Source organism: Fringilla coelebs, assembly GCF_963513975.1.
Source record: "Fringilla coelebs genome assembly, chromosome: Z".
In the NCBI taxonomy this organism is placed as follows: Eukaryota; Metazoa; Chordata; class Aves; order Passeriformes; family Fringillidae; genus Fringilla; species Fringilla coelebs.
Window position 1 is genome coordinate 11,170,094 of NC_140031.1, and position 13,490 is coordinate 11,183,583.

The 13,490-nt window shown below is 41.1% G+C and overlaps 1 protein-coding gene across 1 annotated transcript in view; it reads right to left on the reverse strand.

Annotated features, from left to right (window-relative positions):
* ADAMTS12 (ADAM metallopeptidase with thrombospondin type 1 motif 12) overlaps positions 1–13,490 on the reverse strand; it is a gene marked incomplete at both ends in the record, with an annotated part of 140,753 nt that overhangs the window by 40,214 nt on the left and 87,049 nt on the right. The window contains 4 exons of the mRNA XM_084225838.1: positions 2,166–2,299; positions 11,218–11,387; positions 12,226–12,371; positions 12,613–12,705. Of these exons, the coding sequence (XP_084081964.1) occupies positions 2,166–2,299; positions 11,218–11,387; positions 12,226–12,371; positions 12,613–12,705 (543 nt within the window). The remainder of the gene's footprint in view (positions 1–2,165; positions 2,300–11,217; positions 11,388–12,225; positions 12,372–12,612; positions 12,706–13,490) is intronic.

The window sequence follows — 13,490 nt, forward strand, 5'->3', positions numbered from 1 at the left end:
AAAAATAGCTACTCTACAAGCGAATCACATGTGAGCAATTTAGACAGTGGATCTAATATCTTACTAATTTAATATTTTTCCCAATTTCAGACCAAAGTGAAGTGTTATTTTAGTACTCAGGACAAATGTGAAGTGCTCTTGTGAGATACAGTTCTCAAAACCAGAACAGCGCTTTAACACTTGTGAATGTCTTTTCCATATCATTAGCAACACGTTGCAATCAAACGATGACAATGATGTGCCAGACTAATTATACCAAATGTATTTCCAGATTTATTCTCCAGGACCTGTAATGAATCTATTGTGTTTAGCTAGCTGGACTCAAATACTAGTAAATTAGATGAAGATATAGGAAAAAGCTTCTCCTCAGGTGTTGTGCTGGGTACCTATTTCAGATGAAAGCATGCTATCCTTCAATACTGTGAGCTATTTAGGTTACTTATTAATCATTTGGTCTCATTTTGCATGGCTATATTGTTCATTCTGTGAGCCTGACTCCAAATGAATCTGTTTGCTGCGAGATGTGAAGCATCAGTCACCATGTGCAACACTGACAGTACCTTGGAGGGAATTTCTCAGAAATGTTTTGGGTCCACAGAACTGTTAATGCTGAAGTGTATCAGGGCTCTACAAACTGCAGTTAGATTAGCTTCTCTTTCACCTCAGATCTCCCAGTTTGGATTAATTGAGTCATGCTATCTCTAAAACAGGTATAAATCTGAACTGCCACAAGCAAGGTTTCAATACAGAAAGCATATGGAAACTGAAATTAATCAGAGTGATCCCAGTCCAGCTGGACTGGAAATCAGAAAATGAATGTTTCAGAAGGACAACTTTTCTAAATTTGATAACTGGTCTCTCCCAGGTGAAGGTCAAAAGCACTGCTATGGTATGCAACATCTACTATATGTTTCAATATGTTAAAGATTTGATTCATTCTGGCTTGAACCATTCAAAGCCATCATAGCTCAAAGGCCCCTTCTGGCTCTCAGCAAAGTTAAGCAGGATCTCTTCACTGTGAAACTTGAGCAAGGTCTTTGTAACTCCCTCTCATAAATGCAAGTATTGCAAGGAAAGCTTAAAACACATCTTTTATTACTGGTCTCTGATGCACTGTCATTCTAATACTATAAGAATTTTAAAAAGAGGGTGCACCAATCACCATAAAAATGTGAATTTTCCATCACTGGAAGTCTTTAAGAAAAGAATATGAAAAATATCAAAAAAGGAATATAATTTTTAAAGGGATGAAACAGACAACTTCTTGAAGTCCCTTCCAGTTTCATTTTTATACAATTAAGTGGCTTGGGGCATACAACTCCCATACTGGGTAAGCTAATGTAGTTTCCACAAGGCACCAAGTACTGCTCTTGTTTCCAAAGATGCTAAAAGCAAAAAAGCTATTGGGCTTCAAAGAGGTACAGGACAAATCCTCAATCTGAAGATATAAACCACAGATGTAAATATATCCTCTACAAGCAAAGTACTCATTTTACTTATAAGAAAGTGACTAAAAACAAAGCTAAGATTGTGGAGGTTACAGAATACACAGAACAGTCCTTCAAATGCCATACAGACACACACATCATCCTGGAAATCTGCTACCAACACATAGAATAGGCAGACACCATTATACTTATTCTTCAGTGTAAAATATTATTGAGCAATATACACTGTGTTTGCCTGTTATCTCACTGTATAACATTATTCAATTCAATGTTGCAAACTAAAATGATTTTACTGCCCTCAACTGCAAAGTCCTATTAAAAGACAGCTCAAAACAGCTACATGTGCATAGTTAAACCACATTTTCATAAAAAAACCCATGGACAGTGGTGACACCAATTACAACCCTAAAGCTACAATACTTTGTGAAAACTTCTAATCAGAAACAGCTTTCCTTGAACTGATGTTTTCAAATAGTGGGAAAAAAAACAGAGGATTTAAAAGGCACCAAAAGTAATCAGCAGTCAGTCAGACAGACTCATTAAAAAGGGTGGAAATTACTCTTTTGTCTACATGGAAAGCTTTTGCTATAAACTTGCTATAAAAAAGTGATAAAATTCAGTACTTGGCTTTGATCCTACCAAAAAATGGTTAAGCATTTTCCCGTAACTTTTTAAAATTAAATTGTAGAGAAAGAAACATGCAAACATACCCAATACCTTACACATGCCATTAATACAGATATCTCGGCTGTGCCTTCCTTCAAAGCAAGGAGTGCCATCAGTGACTGCATCAAGCATCTTCTCTGAAAAATGGCCATCTACTGGGCGGCAGTGGAGCTCACAGGGGTTTGCTGAAAGGAAAACAAGAACACTCACTCAGACAACGTGCCAGCAGGACACTGAAGTGCAACGCACAGAGTCTCTGCTGAGCCATTTGCTCACTTTCCCTGCCATTTGCCAGAACTGGCAGAATTAGAAGAATTGAGCAGAGCCAGGGTGACACAGGCCTGATATACAGCACTTGTGGATTTGTGGGAAGCAGCTGGAGGCTGGTCCCCTCACACCTGCATGCGGTCGCTGGTACATCAGCAGCCACTGCTGAGTGAGGCTGCAATGAGGCCATCAGCTGTGATGGAGACAGGGATGGGAAACCAGCAAATCCAGCTGTCACTAGTCAAGGGGTGGGATTACCAAGGACACTGACAAGAAAGTTTTCCATCAGCTGGTTACTGAGTAATTTCAGAGGTAATTTAAAGTTTCTACCATTGCTGTCAGCCTCCCTCAGTGAGCAGTCAGCTGCCTGCTTCTGATCTTATGTGTCATTCATCATTTTCATCTACCTGCTGGCACTTAATAAATAATTTCAAACTTTTTTTCCCTGCTTGACAACTTATGAAATAGGGATAATATTGCAAGTCTGACAGACTCAGGCTATTTTCAGATAGATATCCCACAGAAGCAACAGGGAAGAGAAAAACTGTAGCAAGAGCAACAAGTGGCCTCTGAAACAAGATTTTCTGTGATGGATCATGGCCTTAATCTATTCCATCTACAGAGTAAGAAGAGCCAAACACCAACCTCCCCGCCTCACAGACTTTGTGAATGGGAAATCTTGAAACTGAGAGATCAGAGAGACAAAGGACACAAGTCTGATAAATAAATTGTGTGCATGGAAGATGAGCTAGAGCTGAAATGAGGGTCAAAGCAAGGACTGGCTTTGTAACCCTCTCTAAAAACTCTGCAGCGGAACCAGAACTATCTGCCTGAATTAAAAATCATCCACCATCATATTAATGAAGGACACCAACACAAGACTTGTCTTCAGGTTTTGGTCTATTCAAAGACCCCCATCTTGCCCAGTACTAAAGCAATTTGTTCAGGCTCAGCAACCTGACATGCTTTGCTGAGAAAAGCAATGGGCCTTAAACCCACCAGGTCAGCAGTGACTTCAAGGCACCATTATTTAATAATTTTAAAACTATTTCCCTTTGTGCTGCAGAGGTGCTAATGCTGACTGAGTTTTATCCTGCGCCCGACAAAGTTGACCAAAGCTGCTCCGTTGGTCTCAGAGGGATGCAGGGTAACTATAAGCCTTCCACATCCTGGTTGATGGATTTATTTTTATGTTTTCCTCCTTTGCTGGCTTTGTTTGTGCCATAGAAAGGACTGTGTTTAAAGAAATTCTTGGTAATGAGAGAAATGCAATCTTCTGATAAAGAAAATAAACTAATTAATTTCCAACAAAAGGATTTATCCTTTTGAAGGATAAAAATTTGCTCTCATCACCCTGGTTTGTGCAGCACCAACATACACACAACACCACACAGTGCACAAAGGTGACTGCAACTCTTCCTCTCAAAGTTCTTGCAGATTAAGGACTGAATCCTGCAAAGCCTGAGCTTTGGTACTATGAATCTCATTTGTGTAAACAGAAACACTGCAGAACTGGGAACAAAAACAGATTAAAAAAAAAAACAAAACAGAACAGTAAAGGAAATTCAAAACCTTAATGAAGGCTTTTTTCCCCCTCTTGTCAGTAGACGTTAAATGACATCTCAGGTCTGTCACCAATGTGAGCTTCTGGCTTCACAAACAAAAAAACCTTCACAAAGTTCCACAGTGATGAGACCTAGAGCACATGCATGGACCATGGTTATACAACTGGTGAAATTCCAGCTGATGTGAATTGTGTTCAAGAATATCAGTGGAGGTGGAGCTAAAAATTTTTTTCAGGCAAGAGCATGAAGTTTGTAATCCTCACCAACCTTCAGCCTCTCTGTGAAAGCTGCCAGCCATAACACCCACCAGTTGCTTTGATAAGAGCTGTCATGGTAAGCAATACAAGTGATTTTAATTCCATCTGCAGAATTCTTTTTATGGCAGTGTGATTAAAGTGATTACTTTAGTGCTCTAAATTTTGCTTCACCTTGCCTACTTTCTAAATGTAGTACTTTTCTATACAAAGCACAATATGTTTATGACAAGGAGAATCCTACAATTCCAGGTACTCTGTTACTTTCTCAGATGAACAGATTTTACAGAAAGTCATTTCAGCTTTTGCATTGTTTCTAATGAAATATGTCAAACAGAAGTTTCACATCTGTACCTCTTCATAGCTGTGTTGACAAAACAAGCAATTTCATTTCAGAAATAACTGGATAAGAAGTGCTGACATACTCCTCCCATAACTATGATGCTGTAAATAGATAAAATAACTCCCTTACTAAGCCAAAATAAAATGTAAAAAAAACCCACACAAACTTTCATACTTGCAAATGTATAAAAGCTTTCCTGATTTTCCCGATTGTGTTAACTGATCTAAAATTAGACCCAACCCACAAATTTTGTTTTTCATTCTAGATGTATATTATGAAGACCCTCTGGAAATAATAGGGTATTTACTTCTCCACCCAAAACTCAATTATATCTGATATTTATTTCATTTTTCATCTGCAGAAAGGCTGTTTAGGCCTTCACTGAGGAAATTATACTAGCACTGTATTTGGCATTCATTATCTAAAGTTATTTATTTATCTACCTATCATTATTATTTATTATGGTTCAGCTCAGGGACCTTGGCTCTGTTTTTATAGGGTTGTAAATAAACTGCATCAGAACCAGCCAATGACCTCCAAAACAATATTTTAATATTTTTTACACAGAAATGATACCTAATATTTTAAACACAGAACAAAACTTGCTTTGCTCAATCTGTGTTCTTCAAATCACAGAATCATAGAATGCTTTGGACTGGAAGAAATCTTTAGGATCATCCAAACCCCCTTGTCATAGCAGTGACGTCTCCCATTAGATCATCAAAGTCATGTCCAAACCTGGTACTGAACACTTCCAGGGATGGGGCACCCACTGCTTCTCTGGGCAGCTTGTGCCAGTGCCTCACCACCCTCATGGTTAAGATTTTTCTTCCTTATATCGACTCTAAATCTTCCCTCTGTCAGTTTAAAGCCATTCCCCTATGTCCTATCTCTACCAACCCTTGTAAAAAGTCCCTGTCAGTGATTTTCTGACTTCCATGTTGCTCTCCTGTCAACCTTCTTTAGTCTGGCTGCATCCCTCTGCCAGTGCTTTGCTCCTAGCTGGACACAAGACCTTAGCAGAAGTGCCACCAACACACAGCAGCCCAGAAAAATAACAACCTGTTTTTTTACGTGGCGTCCACATCCTACACCTGCTGCTGTTTTGACCAGAGAATTTATCAATTCCCTAATATACAGAAGGTGAAATGGAATCCCAAGCCACAGAGCTCCCTTAAGGGCCCAGTGACTTATCTGTAATCAGAAAGAGAGTGAAGAATCAAATTAGCAAAGCTGAGTAAAAGTTCTGAAATTTGGGCATGTGATATTTTTCCCCTCTGTATATTATTAAAAAGTTCAGATTCACCAAGTGTAAACAGAACAACATGAAGATAAGTAGAAAGGAACATATTTCCTTCCCAATTTAAATTTGTTTACCTTACAGCTGATTCCCATGAGTTCACATGCAGGAGGGATCCAGCTTAACCTGACTAAGAAGGATGTGATTAATGTGTCTGTCAGAAGAAGATAAGGCTTCAGTATCTTTCCCAACTTCACAAAGAAGAAAAGAGGTGAGCCTCTTCTCTTCAACCCTTCATCTCTGTGAGAACTCAGAATCGACTGGGGAAATCCCAAACAAAGAAAATTAGAAAAGACAATTACCAAACAGACAAAATGGGGAAAAAAGCTGAGGTGAAGCTACTTATCACTTTACCTAAGCCTGGAACTCCAAAACAGGATGACATGTCCCTTTTTCAAAATTTAATTTTGAAAAAGGGACATGTCATCCTGTTAGCTCAGACCTTGTGACTGTATCAGAACATATCTTATTTGATACACAGAAATATTTTGGTATAAATATGAAATTTAAAACAATTTTAACACAACTTCTATCTGACCTAATGATTGACTAAATGATCCTGGCACTCACAGAGAAAATAAAGGTAATTATATGATTTAATGTAGGACTTATAGATGGAAGCTAAGCCCTGAGAAGCTATCAGACTCATATAAATGGAATTTGTCAAATGGTATGAAATAAATAAACATGGGGTCAGTCTGATGGAAAGAGAAGTGGATATGTACAGAAGTCTGCCCAAAGTGTCAAAATAGGGGCCCGGGTCATGAGAAAAATTCAGAAAATATCATGCTCAGGCTGCTGGATAGCTTATCACCCTTGAACTTGGAGGTCTCCATCATTTTAAGATTCCCAGGGGTAGTCTGATGCTACAGCTTGAGCACATGGGTTTCTGAGGTCTAGAGCAATTCCATAACACGGCTATGCAAGTTCCCTAACAGGCATAAAGTCATTTGAACCAGGAAATTCTCAGCTGAAACCTCAAACAACAGGCTAGGAAATAGCAAGATGTGACTTACTGCTTTTCTTTAACTGCTTGTTAAAGCTGGTTGTTTTATTAAATCATAAGCCGTTCAAAAATGTCTTTGTTATCTTGTGAAGTTACACTTTACACAACAGAAAAGACTCTTCAGGTACATGGCATTTGCTTTAACTGCCTTACGCAAGCTATGAAATTAAAGCCAGGAGAAAGAATTGCGACCATCCAGAAAATCTACTGTTTTTTTCCAGTGGGATGAAGGATCAGAAAATGTCTAAAATGCCACAGAATGTCTGTCTCACAAATCTATTTCCTTTGCTAGACATTTCCACATAAAAAACTGTATGCGCACTCAGGGCTTGGGAAAGCTAAATTATGCTTTCTTTCCCCTTTATATCTCAAGTGCAGCATGAGAGGATCCAAAATGCCTGCTACTAAAACAAGAGCTGTACTGGGTTTGCATGGCCAGGCTTTGGTAGCAGGGGGGCAAAATTCTCTTCCTTGAACAACCAACTAGTCGAGGTTCCAACACTGCCCAGCTCACCGGCCAAAAATATGTGCATTCAGGATTGAATGGGGCTGGCAGGGGTCCCCTGCTTGAGTTGAATCCTACTTATCATTGTCCTATCTAGGGACTTGGTAATGGACAAATCCATTTCCCACACTTCTACTCTTTAATGAAGTAAGCTAGCCAAATTAGTTTCTGTTATGGCCAATTTTATCTGTGCAGCTTCAAACCAACTGTAGCTGTCACAGTAGCTCTGTGAGAAGCTACTAGAAGCTTCCCCCATGACTGACAGAGCCCACATCAGACAGATCCAAGAAGGACCTGCTGACATTAAAGACCAAACCACCAGTGACAGTGGCAGCAACTCTGGGATAATGTATCTAAGAAGGTGGAAAAAAATCTGCACAACTGCAGCTGGAAGAGAGGATGCAAATGTGTGAGAAGAACAGCTCTGCAGACACAGGGTCAATGCAGGAGGAGGGGCAGGAGCTGCTCCAGGAGCCAGAGCAGAGATTCCCCTGCAGCCCCTGGTGCAGCCCTTGGTGAGGCAGCTGTGTCCCTGCAGCCCAGGGAGGTCCAGGGGGGAGCAGAGATCCACCTGCAGCCCCTGGAGGAGCCACCCCAGAGCAGGTGGGTGCCTGAAGGAGGCTGTGAGCCCGTGGGAAGCCCGTGCTGGAGCAGGCTCCTGGCAGGACCCATGGACCAGGGATCCATGCTGGAACAGCCCATTCCTGAAGGCCTGCAGCCTGTGAAAAGGATCCATGTTGGAGCAGCTCAAGAAGAACTGCAAGGATGGAATAATGTAGGAGAGGTTCAAGGAATACTGTCTCCCATGACTATTCCACTCCGATTTAGTTTCTAATACATTAAACGCGTTTCCCCAAGTCCAGTCTGTCTTGCCCACAATGGTAATCAGCGAGTGATCTCTCCCAGCCCTTATCTTGACTCACAAGCTTTTTGTTACATTCTCTCGCCCCTATCCAGCTGAGGAAGGGAGCAACAGGGTGGCTTTGGTGGACACCTGGTGTCTAGGCAAGATTAACCCACCACAAAAGCCAAAGCCTTCTTGACAGCAAGACAACATAGAAACAGCATGCTGTGAAAAATCCTTGAAATTGGATTGCACAAGTCAAGAAAGTAAGTAAGGGAACTGACACAGGTTGGTGTACATATGGAGGACATTGTGAGTAAAGTCTCCAGAGACCTGAAACATCAGCTCATTTTAGTGGGGGGTTTAAAAAGCCTGTTGGTTTGCTGTTGTTTAAAGTCTTGGTTTGTTTGGACACACAGATGCAAGGAAAGCTCAGACTCCTGTGTCTCTCAGAGACAGCACTGTTTCATGACCTTATTTGCAGGTATTTTGCCCAGGACATCTTTAGCCACTGATAGAAGGTGAAAGAATATTTGAAACTGAGATGGGGAGAAAACTCTCAGATGTGTTTCAGGTAATTCTGGCTGGACAAAACTGGAAGCAGTGTGCCCACAAGAGCCACCCACCCTCAGCCATACAATGATGTTAGATGAAGGATCAGCACAGGATTTGGGCAGCTCCCTGCTTGAGTGTTACCAGGAGAGCCTGTCTATCTGAGGAAGCCAGTTTTACTTTAAGAGTTTAGCAGCAAGAAAACACTTTAAATATTGCTAGTGGAATGTGAAAACATTAAAGGAATCCAAGGTAATGGGAAAGACATGGAAATCTATGCTGAAATTCTGGCTACTGAGAAAATAGGTGAAAACACTCAAGAAGATTCCAAGCCACAGAAAAAAATATCTCCTTGATATTTGAAGGATATTGCAAATGAATTTCCAGATGAAATATACCAGGCTCAGCTGCACAGCGTTTTTTTTTAGTAGAGCTGGTTTGTCTGTACAGTTCTAAACTGTTCTATTTGAAATACAGCACAGACAGAGCACAGCCCTGCCTTCCAGCGTGCAGTAAGCATTTGACTCATGATTCTCAATGTCCTTTAGAAACAGACCTTCTGTAAGAAATGCACATGCAGAACTACATGTTCTGTTGCAGTGTCACAGAAAGGACATGAACAGAATGAGTGTTGTACCCTGCAGTAGCACACCCTGAGTAACAGAGGTCTGGAATCTTAATTTCAATGACAGCCAGAAAATGTTTTTTGAGCTTGGTTTTGGCCTAAATGTTAGGTTGTTAGCATTTGTCATGGCTTTACTGGATTTCTTAAAAAAAAAATCTCGATCAACCAATTTTTTTTTTCATCAGAAATTTTACTGGAAGTCTGCCTGCTCTAGATTTATCTTCATTGGTGTATTTTTTACAAGAAATGGAAACAGTAGCTGAAATTTAGGAAACAATTCAGGACCACCAATAACTGAAAAAATAATTAACAGGCTGAAAAATACTACTGGAAAATGAAAGTGGAAGCTTAATCCTGATCTGTCCTATCCTTTCTGTCCTATTTTTTCATTAAAAAACACATTGCTACCAAGTTTGCTGCTGCTATGGAGCTGTGGGGAGTGGCTGATCCACCTGAAGGCTTTGCTGCCATTCAGTGGGACATTGATAGAGGGGAGAGTTGGGCAGGGAGAAACTTAATGGGGTTCAAAAAGGACAAGTGTAGGGTCCTGCTGGGGAGGAATAACATCCAGCACAGACTGGGGTCTGACCTGCTGTAGAGCAGCTCTGCTGAGAAGGACCTGGGAGTTTTGGTGGGTGACAGGTTGCCCATGAGCTGGCAGTGCTCCCTGGCAGCCAGGAGGGCCGGTGGGCTCCTGGGGTCCATTGGAAGGAGTCTGGCAGTTCTGGGTTCCTCAATATAAGAAAAGAAAGGAGCTACTGGAGAGGATCCAGCAGAGGCCATAAAGATGATTAAAGGAATGGAGCATCTCTGTTGTGAGAACAGACTCTGGGGGCTGGGTCTCACCAATGATATAAATATCTCAAAGCCAGTGCCAAGAGTCTGGTGCCAGACTCCTTTCAGTGGTGCCCAGTGACAGGACAAGGAGCAATGGCCATAAACTAGAACACAGGAAATGCCACCTCAACACATGGAAGAACTTTTTTACACAGAGGATGGAAGAACACTAGAACAGCTGCCCAAGGAGTTGGTGGAGTTTTCCTCTCTGGAGACATTCAAACCCACCTGGATGTGTTCCTGTGCCCCCTGCTCCAGGTGACCCTGCCTTGGCCGGGGGGTTGGACTGGATGGTCTCCAGATACTACTTTCAACCCTAACAATTTTGTGATTCTATTGCATAATCTACACCTTACATTTATGCACAATCCAAGAATCAAACTGCACACTAATAATGATTGCCCTTGTATTTAATAACTAGCTGTTTCAAAGCAAGTTATAAAGCAGAGTCATTGACTCTGCCTCTACAATACAGGGCAGCATGATACTGAACCAGTTCAGATATTACTTCTTCACTGTAATGTCAAGTACACCTACCATTCAGATATAAGTTTGGAAATAGTAAAATCAAATCTGTGCAGTGGAAGAGCTCTGCTTACTGGGTGCAGTGATGCCTGCAGGCCCAGAGATGCAGCTCTGCACCACACTACCCTACTTCTTGTTCTGTGGCTGACACTGGAAAAGATGGTTTAGATCTATTCGAAACAAATAGTACAGACATGACTTCAAGATCTTTTCTTAGTGCAATATCTTTTCAGGAACTGAACCAGTTCCAGTCACAGCCATTATCACCAGAGCTTTGAAAAGAACACCGAAGTGTAGAGAAGAACCACTGCCTTTTTGTTCACACAAAAGGCACACCAGCATACAGGATCACACCAGATTTTTCTCTCTAATTCATTAGAAAACTTATAATTCAGTGACTTCTCACCCTCACAGACGTTTCTCATAGGTGCGTAACTTTGAATTTTTGTAAAGACATTTAAAAATTGAGTAGCTTCATACCTGTGTTATAAACGGGAACCCAGTGGTAGAATTCGTTCTGGTAGGGAACTGTATCAAATTCACTGCACTGCATCTGACGGAAGGTTGGCAAGTCTTTGTGACAGGGGCTGATGTTACACATGCGATAGCGTTTCCTCTCTCCAGTGCAGTAGTCTCCTCCAAACTGGGGTCTAGAAAAGGAACATTGAGACTGGGACATGAGAACCATGAGTAAAAGAAAAAGTTTTAAACCAAAAACATATTTCAGGACCTAGTAGCACAATAAGGTGACTCTGAATCCTTGACAGTGTAGATATACTGTTCACATCACATGTTTGAGTAATCAAACATGTCAGTATGAAGCACAGAGATCTAGACAATTCCTGCATCCCAAAAAAGTGCTTGGCAATACCTGGCTGAGCTCACAACAAATTAACCTATCATATGGGCTGCTTTAAATCCCATACTTTGCAGTGTATTTGACAGTTCTCTCTGAAAAGACAAATGATTCCTGCTGTTAGTAAATTGTGAAAATGAGATGTGGAGTCTTCAAGAACTCAGACATGTAGTGGGGAATTCTGCCTTTCATATTCCATATCTGACAACTCGTGTCTGAAGCTCAAACAAGGCTGAAGACTAGAAGGAAACATGAAAGGTGAGTTCTCAGGATCAGATTGCTAGAAACTGTTCTCACCTGGTGTTTGGGGACATTTATTTACTCATTGCAGTATTAATAAAGCAATATTTACACTATTTCTGCAAAGCCTAAATGTTAAGTATGTTTTTTTTTATTCATTTTACATTGAAATAAGCTCCTTGGAGGCTAAGAAATAAAGAACAAGATAACTGTAAAAGATGAGCCAGCTGAATTTTACACAGGTATGCCTAAGTGGGAAGAGAGGTGTCAGTATCTGCGATGTTTTGATGTGGCACCTGCTGATAACAGTCTCATACAAGAGAGTTTCCAATGTCATAAGAACCTCAAAAGTCTTAAACAAAAAGTAGGGAAAGACAGTGCACTCAGCTTACTCTGGATTATCACACAGCCTCTCTGCACTTTGAACTCCTGCCCCACATGTCCTTGTGCAATGGGACCAGGACGACCAAACACCCCACTCGCCATGGATTGCTTCAGGAGTCTTCCCCACTGTAATGCACTCACCAGAGAAGCACCACTGAGGAGAGAAGAGAGAGCACAAAGAGCTTCAGATCATTATCACACGGAAATTATGACCTTTGAGTTTCTGTGAATTATTTGTTATTTCAGCTCCTAAGGGTTGAACACTCAAGTGACAATGTAAATGGAGGTGTCACAGGATGACCCTCCTTCACACTCAACAATAGCAGAGCTACTCATGGCTCCTCTCTGTGCTTTGGCAGGCAGCACAGCTTGCAAACAGGATGGCTCACAGTCACCTTGTTTTCTCCACACCGAGTGCCATCCGCAGCTGCATCCAGTTTGGACCGGCAGGAGCCTTTCACTGAGCACCAGAGGGTCTGGCAAAGGTTCTGAAAAAGGAAGAAAATTGCAGCAGTCTGAGGGAGAGCAGAACTCCTATGGCCAAGATTTTCAAAAGCCTCCCAGAGTTTTGTACAACCACTTAAAAAGTCTTGTAATGGTTGTATTTCCAGAGGGATCAGGGTTTTTCACAAGATACCAAGGGTCCAAATTTAGATACTTGTCATTACTGCGCAAAAAGGGACTATTTGAAAAATAAAAAAATGGTAAATACTATCAAGTGAATTCCCTGCACTATGTGACTTCAAATGTTCCTCTAATTGGCTGCTCAGCTCCTAGATAAACACAAGGAAAATGGCTTAACAAACTTTGGTCAATGCTGTTTGCAGGTAAGGTAAACTGAAAAGTGAACAATTTTCATTTGACAAGCACTAACCAACACCATCTTCAATTCTGCATTGCTGTCTGCCTGGAAACATACAGTGAAATCAAAGAAGGTTACAGAAGCCAGGCATGCAAATACAAACAATATCATGTCTCCAACAATATTAATGGAGGTCCCAAAGCTAGATGAAGAAAAAGTGATCAGGCTTCTTAAAACATCAGCTTGGCAGTAGGCAAGGAAATTATCTGAAAAAAAAAAAAAGCAGTCAGCTAGTTGGCAGAGAAAAAAGCATAGTAGGCTGGGAAGAGTAAAGGCTCTGGTTGGTGAATGTTTGCATTTTAAGTAACTCAGAAAGTTGTGCCAGTTTAATGCAGTAGGTTGCCAATAAAAGACAGCATTCCAGATGCTGCTCCATGTGCAATGGCTAAACTCCACAGAACAGACAGAAAC